Here is a 25,331-nt window from a genome sequence, read left to right as displayed (position 1 = left end):
GGGGGGGAGACTACAGTTATATAGATAAGAAGTGTGTGTGTCTGTGTGTGTGTGTTTCTGTCTGTGTGTACACTCTCAGAAATAAGGTGACAGTGCAAGTACATTCATGTTCTTCAAGGACCAAAATTCTCAAATGTACTCTGAAAGTACAGTCATGTTTTCTTATGGTACAAATGAGGATGTTTCCCAAGCAATACATTAAAGAAAGTCATTACGTATTGCTGGCCAATTTCATGCATAGGGTACCGCCCACAGGGACAAGCATTTGTTGTCCCTTTTTAGGCACTTTTTGTACCTTTATTTCTGAGAGCGTATGTGTGTACATGTCCATAGAATAGAATAGAATGTCTACAACCCGACCCATCTCTCAATATTTAATGTAAAGACACACACACACCTACGTAGATGAGCCACAGATGTCCCTGCGGGAATGTCCATTAAACACAATTATCCAGCCTCTCTCTGTGGCACACTTCTATTGTCCTGTGCTGAGAATATTGAGCAGTGAATGGGGGGCGAGTGTGGGAAACCAGCTCTGGAGCCGACTCACACATCCCCCACTCAACAGACCTGACCCCCACCCCCCCACACCCCCCACTACACAAGTCTTTGAAGATATGCTTCTATCTTCCCAACCATAAAGCTCACATAGTGTTTTTAATTCTATGTACCAGCTGCAAAATACAGGTAAAATGTTGATGGTACTTTTGCATTTCACAATAATAACAAACAGATGGTACGTTTGAATTTATTATTTATTATCCAAATATTTTGGGAGAAACAAGAGGTATACATATCCATCCATCCGTCTATCCATCCATTATCGACCCATCTTATTCTTGCAGGGTCACAGGAGCCTATCCCAGCATGCATTTGGAAAAGGTCAGGAGTACAGGACAGGTTGCCAATCCATCACAGGATGTACACAAAGTTTACAGTACCTAACAATTTGTTGCATTTTAGGCACAATCATTGCACAATTGCTTTAGATCCCACAGTAATGTCAGATCTGTGTCACTGGGCCACAGTTCAATTGCATCACCGTTAGGCCTATGTGGATGTACAGAAGAGGCCTATGTGATCATATGTAATGCTAGGATTTTCACAACTACCAGGACAACCTGTTGTCGGAACCGTACTGTCCTCTAGGGTCCTCTTCACACGTGTTCCTGTGTTCGATCTCCACTTCGTTGTACGTCGCTCGGGATAAGAGCGTCTGCTAAATGCTTTGTAATGTAATGTAATAATGTTGCGCTTTGAAAATACCCAGTAAAAGCCAAGACGCTGAGAAAGTGTGCCGGCTGAAATATTTTCACTCGTAGCGATGGCGCCCACCTCGCAGAAGTAATAACAAGTGTTAGAATTCATCGGCATGTTTTATTGCAGGAGAGGTGTCCTGACTAGGGCGCGCGGGGTGTTTTTGAACTCCGTCACTGGATAAAAAAGCGCAAACAGAGCAGCTGACTGTCAGGTGTGTGAGTCCCAGTGGCGAAGGGCTTTCCCACACACTCACCGGAGGGGAAGGGGGAAGCGTGTCCCATGAGATCGCGCGCTAATTACAGCGACGCGCTGTGGGAAGCGTTTGATCGCACCGCTCAGCAGCAGGTCGGCTTTGAGGGGGAGGTGTGTCGGCTTCAGGTCCAGCGCCCGTCACACATATAGCAGGCGGGCAAATACCACTGCTTTCTCCCCCTTCTACGACCAAACAACCACCGTCGGGGCACATGTCTGCGGCAGAATCGCTAATTGATGTTATCTCTGTTGTCGCAGGCGTCTATGCGAGTGTGGGAAAGGCCAAAGAGCTTGAGCTCCACGCGCCGAAATGCGCAAAGCGCGGTGTCAAGTTGACTAATCTTTTTATTGTTTAGGATCGTTTTCATTCTGCATTCTTTGCAAGCATAAACATGCCAAATTGTAGGTCCTACAAGTTAGAAAATGCTGAATGCAAATGTAATGGCACGCGTTCACAAAATGCGTTAATTAATTCAGCGTTTCTTTAATCACTTCGTGCAAGTCTGCCCTAATTCTAATTAAAATTATAATTCCATATCCGAATTAGGATACCTATACATTTGCTTCTTGAGATCGAAAATGCTGTGTCAGGGTTCAAATTGAAATAACATTATTCAGATAGACAATGCCTTTTTTTTCTTCGTAAAACTAAGCTGCCGAATGTGAAAATGTAAATGCTCTTTGGATGGACGATTTCATTTATTCTGAGGGTGCCTCTTCGCGTTAATTCCAATGAGCCACGCGTGATTAGACGACGTTTTGGCACAATATATTCGCACACAAAGTAAATAAAATAGCAACGTGTAACCACGATTATGTTAACATCAACAAATTAACATTTTAAAGTAGGCCTATATTTAAGCAGGTTTATACTCCCTGATCCACGTGCCCACTTCATAGCAAAGCGGTTCCTGTGTTTTGCCTAACACCCAGCAACTTCCTTGATGGTAGCCTTAACACTTGGTGTGAAATATGTCGGTCCACGTGTCAAAATCCTGGCGTTTTACAAACTGCCGGGCATGCTTTATTTGCATGCCACTTGGGAGGACAGCATCGATCCTGGGAAAGGGCTTTATACCGTGTACGGAAGTATAAATTGAATCAGATACAAGTTTCCCATAGGGAGACACCAGTCAGTTTCAAGGTTTTGAATTGGAACCGAAAAAAATTATGTAGTTCCAGTAAAATAAATGCGTAATTATATCCCAAATGAATATTTTACACTGTGCCTAACTGCCATCCTGTTTCTTGGTTTCTTCATTTATTTAATTTCATAGTCTGATTTGAGTTATTTGAACATGTGTCTAAAATATTATTAGGAGAGTTTTAGCACTCGAAAGTTGTCTCAGTTGTGATAAAAAAAAGGCAAAATAACTTTTGAACAATCAGGGATTCATTTAAACTCAAAACACAAAATTATGCTCATGTCTGCATTACATGCAGCTATCACACTACACTGTAATCCAGATGTAATTGCTTTGCCATTGTAGTGTAGTGGTTAAGGTAAAAGACTGGGACAGGCAAGGTCGGTGGTTCTAATCCCGGTGTAGCCGCAATAAGATCCGCACAGCCGTTGGGCTCTTGAGCAAGGCCCTTAACTCTGCATTGTCTCCTGCGTAGTCTAATCAACTGTACGTCGCTCTGGATAAGAGCGTCTGCCAAATGCCATTAGTGTAATGTAATGTAATTGTATTTCATGAATCAGGCACACAATGTTCAAATAAACGTCAGACACACTCTGGGTGTGATGCAACTGAATCAATGAATGTCAGCAGAATAGGAACAGATTATATAGCAGTAAATATCATTAATATTTCTGTTCAATGTTGATGCTCTTGCTGTTAATTCTTTGTGAGCTCTGAAATTGTGTCTTGCTGATTCATTAGTTTTTGGTTGAGTTTGGGTCATAAATGATGCAAAGAACCAAGAGATACATTTTCACTGAATTTATTCATAATAATCACTCTTCGAGTGAAACACATCACAGCCAGGTTGAAGACATCTTCAAGACACAAGGTAGCCCACGGTGGAGCTGTACATTTTACAATCATCTTCATAAAAGACAAGAGAGGGTGTAAAGTTTCAACACTTAAACAATTCTCACTCAGTAATGAGTATTCATTTTTAGAGCATAGTTTTAAAATCCTATAAGAAATATAACAAGACTTCCTTAACAGGAATCTTATCAGGAATTTAATCCAGTACAAACATTCCAGATGTGGAATTATTATTCTACATAAAGCATTTCTTATGCTACAACATACAATTTTGCCTTCACAGAAGGTATTGTTTTCATCGGCAATATAACGCATACATAGAAATACACAATCACCAATATAACTGCCTTTACAGAGGCATTTTTCTCCAGATGCAAATAACATCAACACTTAAATATAATACCCAGTTTGGGTAGAGTTCATCTCATTCACATACAGTCTCAACAGAAGACACAATATTGTTCAGTCATCATTAAATTACCAGACATATGAAAGTTTTCTATTTGAATCTTAAGGTATGAAGTAATTCTACATTTTTCACCAAATATTCCCATGAACTTTCTTCATGGGAATCTAACAGGCGTTTATGCCTGTGCACAAACTCCAAATATGGAATTTTGATTTTCCATGAAGCATTTGTCATGCTACAATGTGACAATTGACCTTCACAGAAGATTTTTTTTTTTCACATGCAGTAGTACAATCCTCTAGAGCAAACAGAATAGCCTGTATAATTGCCTATACGGAAGAATGTTTCCCCGAATGCAATCAACATCAATAATAACATCATACCCAGTTTGGGTAAAGGGTTCATCTCATTCACATATGGAGTCTCAACAAAAGACACAATATTGTTCAGTCATCATCAAATAACTATAGAAACAAGGACATTTTCCATGAAAGGAACATTTCCTCTTTGACAAGAAATAGTTAAGATATTTTCACCAAATATTGGCAAGATTCATGAAGTCTTTTCAGGCTTTCTCTTAGTGAAAGCAGAGCATTATACCTCCTCCACATGCAGAAGAGGAAGGACACTTCCTACATCATTAGAATCACTGTCCATGTCCTTGTACAGACATGTTGAATTCTGTTGGTGTGATTGTGAGGCAGTCTGCAGGACTCTACCAGGGCCTCCAGAGGGCGCTGCTGGCTGCAGTCTCCTCTTTGCTGCTGCTGTTGTGGGCTGGAGAGCTCAGCTGAGGCAGTGCAAACTCAATCTTGCTCTTGTCAGAGGAAGGCTGCAGCTTTTGGAAATGGCTCAGCAGTCTTCTGTGGGACGGTGTCTTCACTTCATAGCGGGACAGGAAGCTGACGATCTCTTGCGCACACCTGGAGTAGCCCTCACTGACAGCTGAAGAGCAGGATGTGCTGTTAGCTGACTGGTACTGGTGCTGCCGTCTCAGGAAGAAAACTGTCATCTCCAGGATGTCAGCTTTCTCCTGCTTGGAGCTGGAGTTCTGGCTGTGGAACTCTGGGCCCAGGAGAGACTTGAGCTGCTCGATGCTGCTGTTGATTCGATCTCTGCGCATCTTTTCCACCACTGGCTTTCTCAGCTGCAAGAGGAAAACAGTCTCACTCTTGTATTAGACATTCATGTGTACATATTAACAAAAATATTAGGCATTGTAAAGTGAGTTTATGAAAGATAATGTCCTGTATTTACCTTGTGAGTCAGACTCAGGTGCTCATTGGAATAGCTGGTTCCTGCAGTGACTGTTGGTGCCATGGTTGTATCTCGGTGTAGAGGCGGTCTGAGATGTGCTGGACCCCTCTCTCCTATTTATAGTGTGTAATCTCCATATGAATGTGTGGGTCTGGGTGTGTTTGGAGGTTCTCACAGTGTGCAGCCAATGGCAGAGCTGAGGAGGACAATGAGGAATGCAGAGCTGCCACATGCTGAATGAAGTGCTGACTGCAGGGGCACAATGAGCACGTCTCTGGGGAACAGGTGGAGGGGAGGGTGATGGAGAGAGACTCACAGAGCACTGTGTGAATCTGGGAAAGGGCTGACCCTGTAAAGAGAGCAGCTCTGCTGCCTGATGTTGGGATCAGAGACTGAGACACGCTCGTCATTATAAAGTGCACGTGTGGGACTGACACATATATAACCTCTCAACCTGACAGCATCACCATCAGGTTCTACCACACAAGCTGACTGGTTCAGTTATACAGTATAGGCAGTAAAATATTATGCAGTAAAATTAATATTTCATACTGTAATGAACAAGGTGAAATTCTGTAGGATTTCACTTGAGCATACATTATTAATCACATAGCTACTGAGAGTGGGATTTAAACCTGATTTGTTCATTTTAAAGAGTAGCTTTCCTTTCATCCTCTGTGTACAGCCAAACATCAGCTGCTGGTGGGATTGAGGCTGTTAATGCTGCTGGAAGTGTAACTCTGCTCTCCTGAGCTTTCCCACACTCTGTCCATTGAGAAAAGTCTCACTGAACAATAGAAGTGTGCCACTTAAATGCTAATTCCTTTTCATGACCCGCACAGTATCCAACAAGCCCCCTGGGGTAAGGCTTGTTAGAGGAATATTCCTTCACAAAGAGGCAGATAAACACAAACATTTAGAGAGAATGCCCTCCATCTGTAAGTGTTGATCAGCACAAGTCCTAAATGAGAAAATAAACTGCCAGAGTTTCATTAAAGTTCCTAAGAGCTGTTGAATATCGTCAGAACAACTGGATAATGATGTGAAAGAAAGACCACTAATCTCAGTCACAACCTCTCTTTAATCTGTATTTTATTTTACATTAAATTGTTAATCTAGATTTCTTTAAAAATTTCCGTGATGAAATAATCTCTTCCCCAAAATGACCTTCTTTTATGATAATTAGTGATGCATAATTTTGTTGGGGTAACTTTGGCTTTTGAAAACATCCAAATGTCAATTTTACAAGGATCTAAACATTTCAAAATTATTAATATATGCAAGCTGTACAGTATTTGCTGGTTCACACCACACTGATCCCAACAGTCTTTTTGTTCTCAGAAACTACAGGATCCAAGGTGAGCTTCCCTCTAAGAATGACTCCAGCATTATTCCACATAAGAAGACGGTTTTGTATGAAATATAGAGGAGATGTGAGCCATGTAACTGGGCCATATTTCACACTCAGCACTCTGTGCTCACTGGCTGTAGGTCTGTGGTCTCAGCAGCTTCTGTCCCTGTTGGGCTCTGAGAGAGAGTTTTCCTCTGTTTCCCACACTCCCTCCATTCACTGCACTCAATGGAGCACAAAAGACGTGTGTCTTATTACACATCACAGTCGCTGTGGGGCTGGGTCCCTCATTGTGTGGGCAGAAGGTCTTACGGCTGGCCCAGCACAAAAGCACCAACTGGCCTGAGCCATTTCAGCCCAACAGCTGCAGTGTTACAGGTGAGATAGATACACGGACACTGGATTTTATACCTGCTGTGTGTGAAGGTTACTTATGGAAACATTGACTTATAGTTTAAATGTAATCAGACACAACTTTCCAATTTAGAGACACTAGTCACTTTCTGGTTTTGAAATTGGGACAATAAATGTATACAGTTTTCATAACATAAGTGTGCAATCACTTTCCAAATTAATATGTTAATCTGTGGCTAACTTCAATTCATCAGATTTGAATGGTTGAGACACCAGTTGGGCTTTAGTTTATGAATTGCAACTAAAAAAATAATTTTGTTTCTGTAAAATTAATGTTTAATTACTTTCCAAATATATATTTCACACTGTATCTTACTGCCATTCAGTTTTTTTGTTTGCTTAATTGTCCTGGAATATGCATTTGTGTCATCTGATTTGAATTAATTGCAGTTTCTTTGCATGAATATTCATGAATGAAGACTAACTTGTCAGTGTAAAATATCATCTTAGGTACAATATTATTAGGAATGCTTTCGCACATGAAAGTTATTTTACATGTTATAACAAAGTATAAAATTCTCTATTCACATTTTGAATTTACTTAAATGATTTTGTCTCATACTGTCTATATCTCTGTCTGTCTGTATTCCTTTCTCAATCAATGTGAGAATGTAAAGAATACAGTGATATAATTATCACATCTAAAAATGATATTACATTTTAATTTGATTGTATGTGCTTGGCCATTGTACTTGATTATTCAGGCACACATTTGTGACGCTACAGTCAGACACACTCGGGATGTGATACACCTGAAGCAAATACATTTAAGCAGAATAGGATCAGATGATATAGCTGTAAATATTATTATTATTTCTGTCCAATGTTGATGCTCTACCTATTAATAAGGCTGAACTGTTGTTATGCTGATTGACACCTTCATTACTTTTTTGTTGAGTTTCTGTCGTAAATGATGCAAAGAACCAATTGATACATTTTCACAGAATTTATTCATTCATAATAATCACTCTTAGAGTGAAACACATCACTGTCAGTTTGAAGACATCTTCAAGACACAAGGTAGCCCACGGTGGAGCTGTACATTTTACAATCATCTTTATAAAAGACAAGAGAGGCTGTAATGTTTCAACACTTCAACAATTTTCACTCAGTAATGAGTATTCATTTAGAGCGTAGTTTCTAGAACAAAAATATATCATAACATTCTAGAACAATCTAACAAAACTTTCTTCACAGAAATCTTATCAGGAATTTATACAAACTCCAGATGTGGAATTCATATGTAACAAAGCATTTCTTATGCTACAGGATCAAATTTTGCCTTCATAGAAGGTATTTTTTGTACATGCAGTAAAACACGTACATAGATACACAATCGCCTCTATAACTGTCCTTCACAGAGGCATTTTTCTCCAGATGCAAATAACATCAACACTTAAAGATGATACCCAGTTTGGGTAAAGAGTGCATCTCATTCACATATGGAGTCTCAACACAAGACACAATATTGTTCAGTTGTCATTAAATGACCGTAGAAACATGGACATTTTCCATGAAAGTAACATTTCTTCTTTGAAAATAGAAATAGAAATAGTTAAGATATTAAATTTAACCAAATATTGGCAAGAGTCATGAAGACTTTTCAGGCTTTCCCTTAGTGAAAGCAGAGCATTAAACCTCCTGCACATGCAGAAGAGGAAGAACACTTCCTACATCCTGAGAATCGCTGTCCATGTCCTTGTACAAGAGACATGTTCAATTCTGTTGGTGTGATTGTGAGGCAGTCTGCAGGACTCTACCAGGGCCTCCAGAGGGCGCTGCTGGCCGCAGTCTCCTCTTTGCTGCTGCTGCTGTAGGCTGGAGAGCTCAGCTGAGGCAGTGCAAACTCAATCTTGCTCTTGTCAGAGGAAGGCTGCGGCTTTTGGAAATGGCTCCGCAGTCTTCTCTGGGACAGTGTCTTCACTTCATAGCGGGACAGGAAGCTGACGATCTCTTGCGCACACCTGGAGTAGCCCTCACTGACAGCTGAAGAGCAGGATGTGCTGTTAGCTGACTGGTGCTGGTGCTGCCGTCTCAGGAAGCAAACTGTCATCTCCAAGATGCCAGCTTTCTCCTGCTTGGAGCTGGAGTCCTGGCTGTGGAACTCTGGGCCCAGGAGAGACTTGAGCTGCTCGATGCTGCTGTTGATTCGATCTCTGCGCATCTTTTCCACCACCGGCTTTCTCAGCTGTTAGCACACAAAGAGAGAAAACAGGTTAGTGGAGAGCTCTAGATGCACAACAACAGTGAATCAAATGGCTTTAATCCCACACACAGATGTTTGATAAACGCACTGATCCTGATACTCACTTTATGAGACATCTTGAGGCTGCTGTAGTCAGTGCTGAAGGAGCAGGGTGCCATTCTGGTTGGAGTGAGGAGCTGGTTTCTCTGTGGAAGCTGCTGGAGTGTGGTGTGACTGAGGGACTCCTGGCTCCTATTTATAGGAGCTGATTTGCATTACAAAGCCATGGGCCCAGAGCTGGGTTAGGTTTCCCACACTCTGAGGCCTGTGGGCGCGTCCTGCCACACAATGGGGAAACATCAATAATTTCATGGGTAACTGGCTGCATGCTGTTCCACGGGAGACGGTCCTCCACCGATCAGCAACACTGAGCAATAAACCACACCAACCCGCCAGAGACTTTTATTACCTGGGAATAATCCAGCCACAGTCAGCTTCTGCAGATGGGGGGGGGATGAGACAGTAGCCATTTCACATGGGGGGGGGAGACTACAGTTATATAGATAAGAAGTGTGTGTGTCTGTGTGTGTGTGTTTCTGTCTGTGTGTACACACTCAGAAATAAGGTGACAGTGCAAGTACATTCATGTTCTTCAAGGATCAAAATTCTCAAATGTACTCTGAAAGTACAGTCATGTTTTCCTAAGGTACAAATGAGGATGTTTCCCAAGCAATACATTAAAAAATGTAATTACGTATTGCTGGCCAATTTCATGCATAGGCTACCGCCCACAGGGACAAGCATTTGTTGTCCCTTTTGAGGGACTTTTTGTACCTTTATTTCTGAGAGCGTATGTGTGTACATGTGCATATAGACAGTCATGTGAATGTCTACAACCCGACCCATCTCTCAATATTTAATGTAAAGACACACACACAGCTACGTAGATGAGCCACAGATGTCCCTGCGGGAATGTCCATTAAACACAATTATCCAGCCTCTCTCTGTGGCACACTTCTATTGTCCTGTGCTGAGAATATTGAGCAGTGAACGGAGGGGCGAGTGTGGGAAACCAGCTCTGGAGCCGACTCACACATCCCCCCCACTCAACAGACCTGACCCCCAACCCCACCCCCCCCCCACCCCCCCCACGACACAAGTCTTTGAAGATTTGCTTCTATCTTCCCAACCATAAAGCTCACATAGTGTTTTTAATTCTATGTACCAGCTGCAAAATACAGATAAAATGTTGATGGTACTGCTGCATTTTACAATAACAAACAGATGGTACTTTTGAATTTATCATTTATTATCCAAATATTTTGGGAGAAACAAGAGGTATACATATCCATCCATCCGTCTATGCATCCATTATCGACCCATTTTATTCTTGCAGGGTCACAGGAGCCTATCCCAGCATGCATTTGGAAAAAGTCAGGAGTACAGGACAGGTTGCCAATCCATCACAGGATGTACACAAAGTTTACAGTACCTAACAATTTGTTGCATTTTAGGCACAATCATTGCACAATTGCTTTAGATCCCACAGTAATGTCAGATCTGTGTCACTAGGCCACAGTTCAATTGCATCACCATTAGGCCTATGTGGATGTACAGAAGAGGCCTATGTGATCATATGTAATGCTATGATTTTCGCAACAACCAGGACAACCTGTTGTCGGAACCGTATTGTCCTCTAGGGTCCTCTTCAAACGTGTTCCTGTGATCGATCTGTACTTCGTTGTACGTCGCTCGGGATAAGAGCGTCTGCTAAATGCTTTATAATGTAATGTAATAATGTTGCGCTTTGAAAATACCCAGTAAAAGCCAAGACGCTGAGAAAGAGTGCCGTCTGAAATATTTTCACACGTAGCGATGGCGCCCACCTCGCAGAAGTCGCGTTAATAACAAGTGTTAGAATTCATCGGCATGTTTTTATTGCAGGAGAGGTGTCCTGACTAAAAAGCGCAAACAGAGCAGCTGACTGTCAGGTGTGTGAGTCCCAGTGGCGAAGGGCTTTCCCACACACTCACCGGAGGGGAAGGGGGAAGCGTGTCCCATGAGATCGCGCGCTAATTACAGCGACGCGCTGTGGGAAGCGTTTGATCGCACCGCTCAGCAGCAGGTCGGCTTTGAGGGGGAGGTGTGTCGGCTTCAGGTCCAGCGCCCGTCACACATATAGCAGGCGGGCAAATACCACTGCTTTCTCCCCCTTCTACGACCAAACAACCACCGTCGGGGCACATGTCTGCGGCAGAATCGCTAATTGATGTTATCTCTGTTGTCGCAGGCGTCTATGCGAGTGTGGGAAAGGCCAAAGAGCTTGAGCTCCACGCGCCGAAATGCGCAAAGCGCGGTGTCAAGTTGCCTAATCTTTCTATTGTTTAGGATCGTTTTCATTCTGCATTCTCCAGTTATTTTTGCAAGCATAAACATGCCAAATTGTAGGTCCTACAAGATAGAAATTGCTGAATGCAAATGTAATGGCACGCGTTCACAAAATGCGTTAATTAATTCAGCGTTTCTTTAATCACTTCGTGCAAGTCTGTTCTAATTCTAATTAAAATTATAATTCGATATCCGAATTAGGATACCTATACATTTGCTTCTTGAGATCGAAAATGCTGTGTCAGGGTTCAAATTGAAATAACATTATTCAGATAGACAATGCCTTTTTTTTCTTCGTAAAACTAAGCTGCCGAATGTGAAAATGTAAATGCTCTTTGGATGGACGATTTCATTTATTCTGTGGGTGCCTCTTCACGTTAATTCCAATGAGCCACGCGTGGTCGATTAGACGACGTTTTGGCACAATATATTCGCACACAAAGTAAATAAAATAGCAACGTGTAACCACGATTATGTTAACATCAACAAATTAACATTTTAAAGTAGGCCTATATTTAAGCAGGTTTATACTCCCTGATCCACGTGCCCACTTCATAGCAAAGCGGTTCCTGTGTTTTGCCTAACACCCAGCAACTTCCTTGATGGTGGCCTTAAGACTTGGTGTGAAATATGTCGGTCCACGTGTCAAAATCCAGGCATTTTACAAACTGCCGGGCATGCCACTTGGGAGGACAGCATCGATACTGGGAAAGGGCTTTATACCTGTCGTGTCTAGGAAACGACAGAGTCCAAATCTTCAATTTGTCGAAAAACATCTTCGCGAGGGAAAAGACGACACCAGGCAGCAAGATCTTCAGGAAAATCAGACTTTATTAGCACACGTGCATAAAGCCGGATCAGCTCTCCAGAACTGAACCCCGACTGGCATTTGTACACCCATTTTATACACAGTTACTCCACCTACAACTCCTCCTCAAACCTCATTCTGGCAAATCACCCACACTTTTCTTATCGTAACTCCTCCCAACGCTCCTCCCACAACGTCATTGTGGCAAATTGCCAACGGTCCTTATGCTCTGCCAACTCTGTACAAAGTTCAGGGCATTCTGCCAACTACGTGTCCTCACTTCACCCCGCACCTGCTCTTGGCAAACTACCAGACCTCAGAAAGTTCTGGATGCCCTCCCTCTAACACGTCATCCATACACGTCACTCTGTATCTTTCGCTTTTATAAGACGAACTAAGCAGCAGTAATCATTGAAAATATACAGACAAACTAAACATTTCATTAATATTCACTTCTAATATACTTTTCTAATCTACAGACATACTAAACATTTGATTAATTATTCTCTTCTAAGGGAGTAAATGTACGTAGCATTATTTGCTCTCATTTCAACAGTTTTCACTGTGGTTTCTTGCGTTTTCATAAGCTCAGCTATAATTAATGTTCTAGGTCAAATAGATACACTCCTGGCATAAAACATCGAGAGTCCCGGAGAAATCAGCTGTATAGTCATATCTTGCTCTGCCCGTGTCCTTGACAGTTTGGTCTACACAGTTCAAGACGGCCCCCCCCCCTGCCAGCTGGCTGGGCTCACTGTGTAATCCTAGCACAATTTAGCAGTTAATCAGTTTGAAACTATACAGGGTACATATCATACTTTAATACAGATATATTGATAAACTTTTAGCACACATCGTCGAGAGTTTTGGAGGAACCAGCCTGCTCACTAAGGCGGAGTCTGATTTTGACTTGTGATTGGTTATCATGCTTTTAGGAGGGAGATCTTTCGTTCTGTGAATTTTCCCTTACATTCCCCCCTTTCGGGGTCAAAACCTATGGCCCCGAATATCTCCCTTGGCCAATGCACCATACTAAGTTGGGTTCCTGCACATCCCCTGCTGCTATAGCAGCATCTAATTGCCTCAGACTCCTCAATATAACGGCGTTTCCATGGTTCCTCCAACACTCTCTGCACAAGTGCATCCCGCGTAATTTGACTGGCCATAGCCGCATCACAGCTGTATGTATTATCCTAAGTGACTCAACTATTAAAATTATCACACACTTCTTTTAATTTTGTTAACATGTTGATTCGTAGCACGAGGAATTGCCATAGTCCATGTAACAGGTGGGCTCCTGGATCCAACCAGTGGATGTGGTCTGCACGTCCCTCCACTGGTGAGCTGGCTTGATCTTCCAACCAGTGGATGTGGTCTGCACGTCCCTCCACTGGTGAGCCGGCTTGCAATTCTCGTACTGGGTCCGCTGGGGCACTGTTGGTGCTTCTGGCACTCCCAGCTGTAAGCTGGAATAAAATGACCCTAAAAAACCAAAACCAAAATAACAACATACAACCCAGAAAAAACACTAGGCATGGAAATAAAGAACCATGAGACGCAGCTCAGGAAAAAACACAAACCAAAATACAAATACCGGGGACAACGTCCCTCACCCACAAGCTCACACGAGCAAGAAAATAAAAAGAGACAAAGAACCTTTAGGAAGGCGTCTGGTTCTATGTGTTACTCCTCTACTTACTACGTTAGTTCACCAAGTTTACTTTTATTTTTACTTTGATTATCTACTCCAATTAGAATCAGATAAATACCAGCTATCATAAATACTACCCCTACCAGAATCATCAAAATTGCGCTGACTCTGCTGCCCTTTCCACTGATTGGTTTGCCCACCATTCCCTGGCCCTCCCTTCATTTGGTTCCCACCCATTTGTAGTTCCCCCCCTTGTATATTACCTTGCATGGCCACTGGGTGAGGGATGCCGGAGAAGTTGTAGACCACCGCTGGCGGGGCGCCATTGGGCTGCTCCATGGTTCAGGTGTGGGGGGTGCTTTTGTTCTTTGGCTTCCAGCTCCTTCAGCTGCACAGTAGTTTTCTTTGAATGTCTTTTGCTTGATCTTCCAGCTTTTTTCCATCTTTTCGCGGTCTATCTTCAGCATGCGCCACATGATCCACAAACTCCCTGTGTGTCATGGTGTTCATTCCCACCACCTCATCGAGGCGGCACCGCACTCCTGGTGACATCCCCTCCCGTATGGCTTTACGGCATTATGGGATCTGTTTGTGCGTCCCTTTCGGTTATCAGCCTCCACCTGCGCAGCACGTACATTGTCAAATGGCCCACTGTCCACTGCTGTAGGTTTGCATCTGGGCTCTGACAACGCCAGCCTGCTCGAATATGTCCAGCACTGTTTCCATCCCCACAACCTTCCCCAGGAGAGCCTTCAGGCCCCCGACAGCCAAGATTCGGCCGCTCATCTCCTTCTCCAGCACCCTGAACCAGTGGCTCACTCCATTCTGTAACTCAGGGAGATTTGTTATTACATGTTGCATGCCCTGAGTGGACCAGGGAATGTATCGAGGTACAGCAACCCTAATTAATAATGGCCCTACTATTTTGGGGAGCTCCTCCTTATCGCAAAACCGTATGGGTTTCTGTGTTGTTCTTGTTTTATTTTTTAAAAATTATAGTTCTGTATCACCCAGCTAAGTCCCTCTGCACCTGTTTTGACCCCCCTTCTCCACACTCCTCCTTCCCAAGGCCACACGTCATACGGAGGCGGAGTCGCCTCTTCGCTTCAGTTTCTACCCGCCGCCATTACGCTCTCCTTCTCCTCCGCATATTTTTCTTATCAAACGGCCATTTTGCCACCATTTTCTTAGTTCTTTTTTTGTTTCCACTTATCGGAGATAGTTTCTATCTCCTGTATACATTTAAGATACACCCCCGCTATTATCTCAATCGCAGTTTTCTTTCCCTTTTTCATTTTCATATACTGCCCGTAATACTTTTATATTATTATCTATTTATTTATATTTTTTCCGCCTATTATTATCTATATTATTATGTCTTTAACCTTTATTTTCCCTATTATTATCTATATTATTATATATTTTATCTTTATTTTTCCGCCAGAGCCTGTATTTTCTCCCGTTAATACTTTTATTCACTCTTTGCGTTTCTTATCTTACACATGCATAAATAACAATTTTTACCTCCGTTGTCTCAATACAACGTTATATCCGCACACGCACAAGCATTCTAAGCCTCAGCACAGCGTTATTTTTACCTTTGTTGCCTCAATACAACATTATATTCGCACAAGCCTTCGAAGCATCAGCACAGCGTAACAGTATTTTCTCTTACATCACAGCAATTTTTCTCTTACATCACACCTTGAGGTAACTACCTAGATATAGCTTGCAGGATCCCCTTTTTGGGTTTCTGGCACCTCTTATCACATAACTTAAAATTGTTAGCAGCAACAATATAACTTCAGTCCGCAGTATCAATATACTTTTTAGACTTAATACACGTTCTGCTAAAAAAACATTTTCCAACACAATTAATAAATTCCCACACCGTTTACTCACAGTTCACCTCGCGCACGTTTCCTGAAAAGTTTGCTACGTTTTTCCCCTTAATTTAGTTGCCGGGTTAGTTATACGAGAGAATGTTGCCTCCGGCGTCCGGGAGAGGAGATCAGAGTCCTTGAATACTTTCATTCCCTGATAAGCTGCAGCTGCAGCCTATCAAAAAGTACTCTCCGCCCTGGTCTCCAGTCGCTGGGAGCTTCTCTTTCTCTTTCGTATCCTGGACGAGCCCCCAAATGTTGTGTCTAGGAAACGACAGAGTCCAAATCTTCAATTTGTCGAAAAACATCTTCGCGAGGGAAAAGACGACACCAGGCAGCAAGATCTTCAGGAAAATCAGACTTTATTAGCACACGTGCATAAAGCCGGATCAGCTCTCCAGAACTGAACCCCGACTGGCATTTGTACACCCATTTTATACACAGTTACTCCACCTACAACTCCTCCTCAAACCTCATTCTGGCAAATCACCCACACTTTTCTTATCGTAACTCCTCCCAACGCTCCTCCCACAACGTCATTGTGGCAAATTGCCAACGGTCCTTATGCTCTGCCAACTCTGTACAAAGTTCAGGGCATTCTGCCAACTACGTGTCCTCACTTCACCCCGCACCTGCTCTTGGCAAACTACCAGACCTCAGAAAGTTCTGGATGCCCTCCCTCTAACACGTCATCCATACACGTCACTCTGTATCTTTCGCTTTTATAAGACGAACTAAGCAGCAGTAATCATTGAAAATATACAGACAAACTAAACATTTCATTAATATTCACTTCTAATATACTTTTCTAATCTACAGACATACTAAACATTTGATTAATTATTCTCTTCTAAGGAAGTAAATGTACGTAGCATTATTTGCTCTCATTTCAACAGTTTTCACTGTGGTTTCTTGCGTTTTCATAAGCTCAGCTATAATTAATGTTCTAGGTCAAATAGATACACTCCTGGCATAAAACATCGAGAGTCCCGGAGAAATCAGCTGTATAGTCATATCTTGCTCTGCCCGTGTCCTTGACAGTTTGGTCTACACAGTTCAAGACGGGCCCCCCCCCTGCCAGCTGGCTGGGCTCACTGTGTAATCCTAGCACAATTTAGCAGTTAATCAGTTTGAAACTATACAGGGTACATATCATACTTTAATACAGATATATTGATAAACTTTTAGCACACATCGTCGAGAGTTTTGGAGGAACCAGCCTGCTCACTAAGGCGGAGTCTGATTTTGACTTGTGATTGGTTATCATGCTTTTAGGAGGGAGATCTTTCGTTCTGTGAATTTTCCCTTACATACCGTGTACGGAAGTTTAAATTGAATCAGATACAAGTTTCCCATAGAGAGACACCAGTCAGCCAGTCAGTTTCAAGGATTTGAATTGGAACCGAAAAAAATTATGTAGTTCCAGTAAAATAAATGTGTAATTATATCCCAAATGAATATTTTACACTGTGCCTAACTGCCATCCTGTTTCTTGGTTTCTTAATTTATTTAATTTCATAGTCTGATTTGAGTTATTTAAACATGTGTCTAAAATATTATTAGGAGAGTTTTAACACTCGAAAGTTATCTCAGTTGTGATAAAAAAAAGAGGCAAAATAACCTTTGAACAATCAGGGATTCATTTAAACTCCTGTCGATGTATAAAACTGTCTGTTTGTCTTTCTGTCTGTCAATGTGAGGACACAAAATTATGCTCATGTCTGCATTACATGCAGCTATCACACTACACTGTAATTGCTTTGCCATTGTAGTGTAGTGGTTAAGGTAAAGGACTGAGACACGCAAGGTTGGTGGTTCTAATCCCGGTGTAGCCGCAGTAAGATCCGCACAGCCGTTGGGCTCTTGAGCAAGGCCCTTAACTCTGCATTGTCTCCTGCATAGTCTAATCAACTGTACATCGCTCTGGATAAGAGCGTCTGCCAAATTCCATTAGCGTAATGTAATGTAATTGTATTTCATGAATCAGGCACACAATGTTCAAATAAACGTCAGACACACTCTGGGTGTGATGCGACTGAATCAATGAATGTCAGCAGAATAGGAACAGGTTATATAGCAGTAAATGTCATTAATATTTCTGTTCAATGTTGATGCTCTTCCTGTTAATTCTTTGTGAACTCTGAAATTGTGTTTTGCTGATTGACACATTCATTAGTTTTTGGTTGAGTTTGGGTCATAAATGATGCAAAGAACCAAGAGATACATTTTCACTGAATTTATTCATAATAATCAGCAACACTGAGTGAAAAAAACATCAATGTCAGGTTGAAGACATCTTCAAGACACAAGATAGCTCACAATGCAGCTGAACATTTTATGAATACAGTAATGAGTATTCATTTTTAGAGCATAGTTTTAAAATCCTATAAGAAATATAACAAGACTTCCTTAACAGGAATCTTATCAGGAATTTATGGCTGTACAAACATTCCAGATGTGGAATTATTCTACATGAAGCATTTCTTATGCTACAACATAAAATGTTGCCTTCACAGAAGGTATTGTTCATAGGCAATATAACGCATACATAGAAATACACCATCACCAATATAACTGCCTTCACAGAGGCATTTTTCTCCATATGCAAATAACATCAAAACTTAAAGATGATACCCAGTTTGGGTAAAGAAGGCATCTCATTCACATATGGAGTCTCAACAGAAGACAAATATTGTTCAGTCATCATTAAATGACCAGACATATGGAAGTTTTCAATTCAATAAATCTTGTTAGGCATGAACTAGCTATAGATATTTCACCAAATATTCCCATGAACTTTCTTCAAGGGAATCTGACAGGCATTTATACCTGTGCACATACTCCAAATATGGAATTTCGATTTTACATGAAGCATTTGTCATGCTACAATGTGACATTTGACCTTCACAGAAGGTGTTTTTTTCCACATGCAGTAGTACAATGCATACCTCTAGAGCAAACAGAATAGCCTGTATAATTGCCTCTATCGAAGAATGTTTCCCCCAATGCAATCAACATCAATAATACAATCATACCCAGTTTTATCAGGGTGGGGTTGGAGCGGAGGACCAAGTGCGACTAAATAATACCCCTCCTAGATCCCAGGGGCAGTGTACAGGGATAAGTGGGACAAAAAATGAGAATAACTCCCGTAACAGGGGGGAGAACAAAAACAAACCCGAAGGCGATTCTTAATAGGGAAAACAGAAAAGGAGCCCAAAATGGCTGAAGAAAATAAAACGACCCTTTGAGAACAGGGCGAGTGTACCGACCAGTAACTGTGCCGAATAACGAGCACAGAGAGTGCCCAATCAGGGGCAATGAAATAAAAATACAACCTAGCCAAAAACAGCGTAGGCTAAACAAAAACCATGAGGCGCAGCTCAGGAATAAACACAAACCAAAATACATTTACCGGGGACAACGTCCCTCTACCGCCGGCTCACACGAGCCCAAAATAAAAGAAGAAAATAAACCCTTAGGGAAGGCGTCGGTAGAACCACACCAAATGCCTTCCTACCTTTTAGAATAATTTGTTAGGAAGTTTAAATCAGTGAACACACACCTGCACAGTACCTGACTCAAACCTCGAGTCTACCGTGTGCATTTACCGGCTTGGTGTTAGAGCGAACAGTAACACAAAAGCACTGAGGCTCATACAAACTGGCCTTAAATACACAGCTGGGAGGCCATTCCCCTAATGCAAACGAGGAACAGGTGATAACAATGATCCCAGGCCCTCTAGCGGTCACCACGGGAATAACCTCCCACCATGACAAGTTTGGGTAAAGGGTTCATCTCATTCACATATGGAGTCTAAACAGAAGACACAATATTGTTTAGTCGTTATCACATAACTATAGAAACAAGGACATTTTCCATGAAAGGAACATTTCCTCTTTGACAAGAAATAGTTGAGATATTTTCACCAAATATTGGCAAGAGTCATGAAGACTTTTCAGGCTTTCTCTTAGTGAAAGCAGAGCATTAAACCTCCTGCACATGCAGGAGAGGAAGAACACTTCCTACATCATGAGAATCGCTGTCCATGTCCTTGTACAACAGACATGTTGAATTCTGTTGGTGTGATTGTGAGGCAGTCTGCAGGACTCTACCAGGGCCTCCAGAGGGCGCTGCTGGCTGCAGTCTCCTCTTTGCTGCTGCTGTTGTGGGCTGGAGAGCTCAGCTGAGGCAGTGCAAACTCAATCTTGCTCTTGTCAGAGGAAGGCTGCAGCTTTTGGAAATGGCTCAGCAGTCTTCTCTGGGACGGTGTCTTCACTACATAGCGGGACAGGAAGCTGACGATCTCTTGCGCACACCTGGAGTAGCCCTCACTGACAGCTGAAGAGCAGGATGTGCTGTTAGCTGACTGGTGCTGGTGCTGCCGTCTCAGGAAGCAAACTGTCATCTCCAGGATGTCAGCTTTCTCCTTCTTGGAGCTGGAGTTCTGGCTGTGGCCCAGGAGAGACTTGAGCTGCTCGATGCTGCTGTTGATTCGATCTCTGCGCATCTTTTCCACCACTGGCTTTCTCAGCTGCAAGAGGAAAACAGGAATAATGTTAACAATCTCCTTCATGTATAATACATTCATGACTGTATATTTACACAAACATTAGGTAATATGAAGTGAGTTTATGAATGATAATGTCCTGTATTTACCTTGTGAGTCAGACTCAGGTGCTCATTGGAGTAGCTGGTTGCTGCAGTGACTGTAGGTGCCGTGGTTGTATCTCGGTGTAGAGGCGGTCTGAGATGTGCTGGACCCCTCTCTCCTATTTATAGTGTGTAATCTCCATATGAATGTGTGGGTCTAGGTGTGTTTGGAGGTTCTCACAGTGTGCAGCCAATGGCAGAGCTGAGGAGGACAATGAGGAATGCAGAGCTGCCACATGCTGAATGAAGTGCTGACTGCAGGGGCACAATGAGCACGTCTCTGGGGAACAGGTGAAGGGGAGGGTGATGGAGAGAGACTCACAGGGCACTGTGTGAATCTGGGAAAGGGCTGACCCTGTAAAGAGAGCAGCTCTGCTGCCTGATGTTGGGATCAGAGACAGAGACTGAGACACGCTCGTCATTATAAAGTGCACGTGTGGGACTGACACATATATATCCTCTCAACCTTACAGCATCACCATCAGGTTCTCCCACACAAGTTGACTGGCTCAGTTATACTTTATATGCAGTAAAATATTATGCAGTAAAATTGATTTTTTTATACCGTATTGTACGAGGTGAAATTCTGTAGGATTTCACTTGAGCATACACTATTAATCACATAGCTACTGAGAGTGGGATTTAAACCTGATTTGTTCACATTAAAGAGCAGCTTTCCTTTCATCCTCTGTGTACAGCCAAACATCAGCTGCTGGTGGGATTGAGGCTGTTAATGCTGCTGGAAGTGTGACTCTGCTCTCCTGAGCTTTCCCACACTCTGTCCATTGAGAAAAGTCTCACTGAACAATAGAAGTGTGCCACTTAAATGCTAATTCCTTTTCATGACCCGCACAGTATCCAACAAGCCCCCTGGGGTAAGGCTTGTTAGAGAAATATTCCTTCATAAAGAGGCAGATAAACACAAACATTTAGAGAGAATGCCCTCCATCTGTAAGTGTTGATCAGCACAAAAAAATAAACTGCCAGAGTTTCATTAAAGTTCCTAAGAGCTGTTTAATATAGTCAGAACTACTGGATAATGATGTGAAAGAAAGACCACTAATCTCAGTCACAACCTCTCTTTAATCTGTACTGTATTTTAGATTTTATTATTAATCGAGATTTCTTTAAAAATTTCCCCAATTAAATAATCTCTTCCCCAAAATGACCTTCTTTTATGATAATTAGTGATGCATATTTTTGTTTGTGGTATCTTTGTCTTTATGTTTGACAGCATCCAAATGTCAGTTTGACAAGGTTTTAAATGTTATAAAATAATGAATATATGCAAGCTGTACAGTATATCCAAGGCTAGCTTCCCTCTAAGAATGACTCCAGCGTTATTCCACATAAGAAGATGGTTTTATATGAAATATAGAGTAGATGTGAGCCATGTAACTGGGCCATATTGCACACTCAGCACTCTGTGCTCACTGGCTGTAGGTCTGTGGTCTCAGCAGCTCCTGTCCCTGTTGGGCTCTGAGAGAGAGTTTTCCTCTGTTTCCCACACTCCCTCCATTCACTGCACTCAATGGAGCACAAAAGACGTGTGTCTTATTACACATCACAGTCGCTGTGGGGCTGGGTCCCTCATTGTGTGGGCAGAAGGTCTTACGACTGGCCCAGCACAAAAGCACCAACTGGCCTGAGACATTTCAGCCCAACAGCTGCAGTGTTACAGGTGAGATAGATACACGGACACTGGATTTCATACCTGCTGTTTGTGAAGGTTACGTGTGGAATCAGATACATATTGAAGAGACACCAGTCCGTCTTGAGTTTATGAATTGGAACTAAAAGATGAATGTAGTTTCTGTAAAATGTATGTGTAATTACTTTCCAAATGAATACTTTACACTGTATCTAACTGCCATTCTGATTTTCCTTCTCTTAATTGTCCTGGAATATACATTTTATTTTCTGATTTGATTTTAATGCACATGTCTTTTCATAAATATTCATGAATGGAGACAAAATTGTCAGTGCAAGATATCAACTTAAGTACCATATTATTAGGCTGGTTTAGCACTTGAAAGTTATGTTACATGTGATAGCAATATACAAAATTATGTATTTGCATTTTGAATTTACTTCAGTGATTATGTCTCTGTCTTTCTATATGTCTGTCTGTCTGTATTACTATCTCAATCAATGTGAGAATGTAAATAATGCAGTGATATAATTATCATATCTAAAAATGATATTACATTGTAATTTGAATGTATGTACTTGGCCATTGTACTTGATGATTCAGGCACACTGTCGTGAGCCACGGACCCCTTGCCGAGCTCAGACCTCACGTTCCCACGAGCAGTACCTCACCATGAGGTGTCTCGGGGACGAACTCAAGTACTCCGAACGTTCTGGAGCCCTGGTAAGTTCTACTGAACTTCCAGCCCAGTCTCGAAGTGAAGGGTGTGATGCAAATCTGGTAATCGATGTCCTGTATTCAATGTATTCCTCTAAAGACTCTTTATCACATATGATTATAGTAAGATATACTTTATTATAATCAATCAAAAGAATAGAGTTATACAGATTACAGTGTACATATCATCTTTTGCAGTTTGCTAATCACATGCAAGTTACATATACCCCTTTAGCTCTTTCTAATTTACCTTTCCACCATGATGTTTAAAAATCAAGGTACACCCCTCCAATATCCATCCTCTTTGGCCTTAGCCTTATCCTTTAGCTCCCCCTTCTTGACGTTTAAAAAGAAACTATTCCTAGAATATTATATTTATCTAACTATGATAACTTCTCTACATTTTTCTACCTTATACTGAGACGGGTGCGTGGGGGTTGGACCCAAAATGCACGACTCAGAAACAATAGTAAAATAAAGTCCCGTTAGGGCTTTATTCGGGACGAGTCCCAGGAGCGTAGTCAATACAAGCAAAGTCCATACACGAAGATCCAGCCAAACAAATACAAAACAAACAAAAAGCACGGTGCCGAGGGAAGAGGCAATCTCGTAGTCGGTAGGCGTGCAGGGAGGTCCGGTAGCAGGAGAGCTGTCAGCGGGGCAGATGAACAGGCGGACGGCAGGCAGAGGCGTAGTCGTGGGCGAAGCGGGAGTCGAAACCATGAAACAATCAGCGGGGCAAAAGTACAAAAACGGTAGGCGGGGACGTAGTCGAGAAACAAAACGAAGGTCACAAAACAGAAATCAATAATCGATGGTCGGTAAACAGGCGTGGATCGTAACGTGTAATCAAACAGTAAATAATGCTCAAGAGTTGCGTGGAAAACAGAGGCAGACAATTTCGCAGTGAACAGTTGCGCGACTGGGCTATAAATGCAGGTGTAGATAGGTGTAGACAATTAGATAGAGCGTAGCAAGGAAATGGAAAACAGGTGCGATGGATGACAAGTCTAACAAGGAGATTAGTAATCGTTAGTAATAAACCTATCCTGCCCTAGCATTAGTAAATTAGTAAATGACATGCACGAGAAACGTAAGGTAACATAAACACATGATTAGTCTTGTTAGTTTCTACCCAATCCTGATCTAGCGTTAGTAGTTTTAGTAAATAGACAAATAGAAACATTAGGGGAGTGAAGGACAGAACGAGAGAGAGAGAGAGAGAGAGAAAAGGCGGAACGCAAGGTTTGCGGAAAAACATGTAAAAGTGTATGCATAACAACGACCAGTTAACGTAACAATAAACATAAATCGAAACATAACACAAAGCGAAACTAAGACGATAATCACTCAACATAACCAGGTAATATAATCGTAACGAAACATAACTAGACATGACGAGAAAATAAAAATTGTAACAAGAAATAAACTAAACAACATGACGAACCTAGACTAACGTAATACATGATAAAACACTACGTGACTAAGACAACATGAAAAAACATAAATCAACATAAAACATGGTGAGACAGACCTGAAACGTGACAGGACCCCCCCCTTAACGACCGACTCCTGGCGGTCCTTGGAATTTATCAGGGTGGTCACGATGGAAGTCTCTGATGAGCGATTTGTCCAGAATGAGACTGGGAGCGACCCAGGAACGCTCCTCAGGGCCATAGCCCTCCCAGTCAACCAAGTATTGCACCCCACGGCCCCTCTTACGAATGTTCAAGAGTTTCTTAACAGTGAATGCGGGGTGGTTGTCAATAATGCGGGGGGGAGGTGGTGGGGGATCCGGGGGACATATGGGGTGAGAGGATACAGGCTTAATACATGAGACATGGAATGTGGGGTGAATCTTAAGGGAAGCAGGGAGTGACAGTTTAACAGAGGAAGGGTTGATGATTCTGTGGATTTTGAAGGGACCAATAAAGCGTGGTTGTAGCTTGTGAGAGGTGGCTTGGAGGGGAATGTCCTTAGTGGACAGCCAGACGGAGTCACCTGGTTTGTAGACTGAAGCTGGAGTGCGGTGGCGATCAGCAAAACGCCGATTGCGGTCTGCCGTGCTTAGCAGCGCGGCCTTGGCATCCCTCCAAACCTTGGCGCACCGTTTCATGTGGATGGCGAGGGAGGGAACAGCGATCTCGGCTTCTTGGTCAGGGAACAGTGGAGGTTGGTAGCCCAGGGAGACCTCAAAAGGTGATTTCCCGGTGGCAGCGCAGGGTAGGGTGTTGTGAGCGTACTCCACCCAGGTAAGCATCTTGCTCCAGCCGACTGGGTTCTTGGCCGATACGCAGCGTAGAGCGGCCCCCAGGTCCTGATTGGCCCTCTCAGTTTGGCCATTGGATTGAGGGTGGTAGCCCGAAGAGAGGCTAGCTGTGGCCCCGAGGGCCACGCAGAACGCTTTCCAGACTTGGGAAATGAATTTGGGACCGCGGTCAGATACGATGTCCGA

The 25,331-nt window shown here is 42.5% G+C and overlaps 3 protein-coding genes across 3 annotated transcripts; all 3 read right to left on the bottom strand.

Moving 5' to 3' along the window:
• Window positions 1-4,633: 4,633 nt before the first annotated feature.
• On the bottom strand, window positions 4,634-5,238 carry LOC133139261 (transcription factor HES-5-like). Its single transcript, XM_061258683.1, has 2 exons — window positions 5,176-5,238; window positions 4,634-5,065 (listed from the first exon to the last, which is right to left on the bottom strand). The coding sequence occupies exons 1-2, from the start codon at window positions 5,236-5,238 to the stop codon at window positions 4,634-4,636; spliced, it is 495 nt and encodes a 164-aa protein (XP_061114667.1).
• A 3,458-nt stretch (window positions 5,239-8,696) lies between these two features.
• Window positions 8,697-9,304, bottom strand: LOC133139581 (transcription factor HES-5-like). The gene is made up of 2 exons (XM_061259154.1): window positions 9,251-9,304; window positions 8,697-9,128 (listed from the first exon to the last, which is right to left on the bottom strand). The coding sequence occupies exons 1-2, from the start codon at window positions 9,302-9,304 to the stop codon at window positions 8,697-8,699; spliced, it is 486 nt and encodes a 161-aa protein (XP_061115138.1).
• A 10,651-nt stretch (window positions 9,305-19,955) lies between these two features.
• LOC133139452 (transcription factor HES-5-like) lies at window positions 19,956-24,773 on the bottom strand (the record flags this gene model as incomplete). The annotated part of the gene is made up of 3 exons (XM_061259007.1): window positions 19,956-20,389; window positions 20,515-20,578; window positions 24,724-24,773. Coding segments are annotated over 3 exons (537 nt in total), but the record flags the coding sequence as incomplete, so codon positions are not given.
• Window positions 24,774-25,331: the final 558 nt, after the last annotated feature.

The sequence above is a fragment of the Conger conger genome, chromosome 10 (genome assembly GCF_963514075.1).
Source record: "Conger conger chromosome 10, fConCon1.1, whole genome shotgun sequence".
NCBI lineage: Eukaryota > Metazoa > Chordata > Actinopteri > Anguilliformes > Congridae > Conger > Conger conger.
Note: the sequence above shows the minus strand (reverse complement) of the source record. Positions and strands in the feature narration are given on the sequence as shown.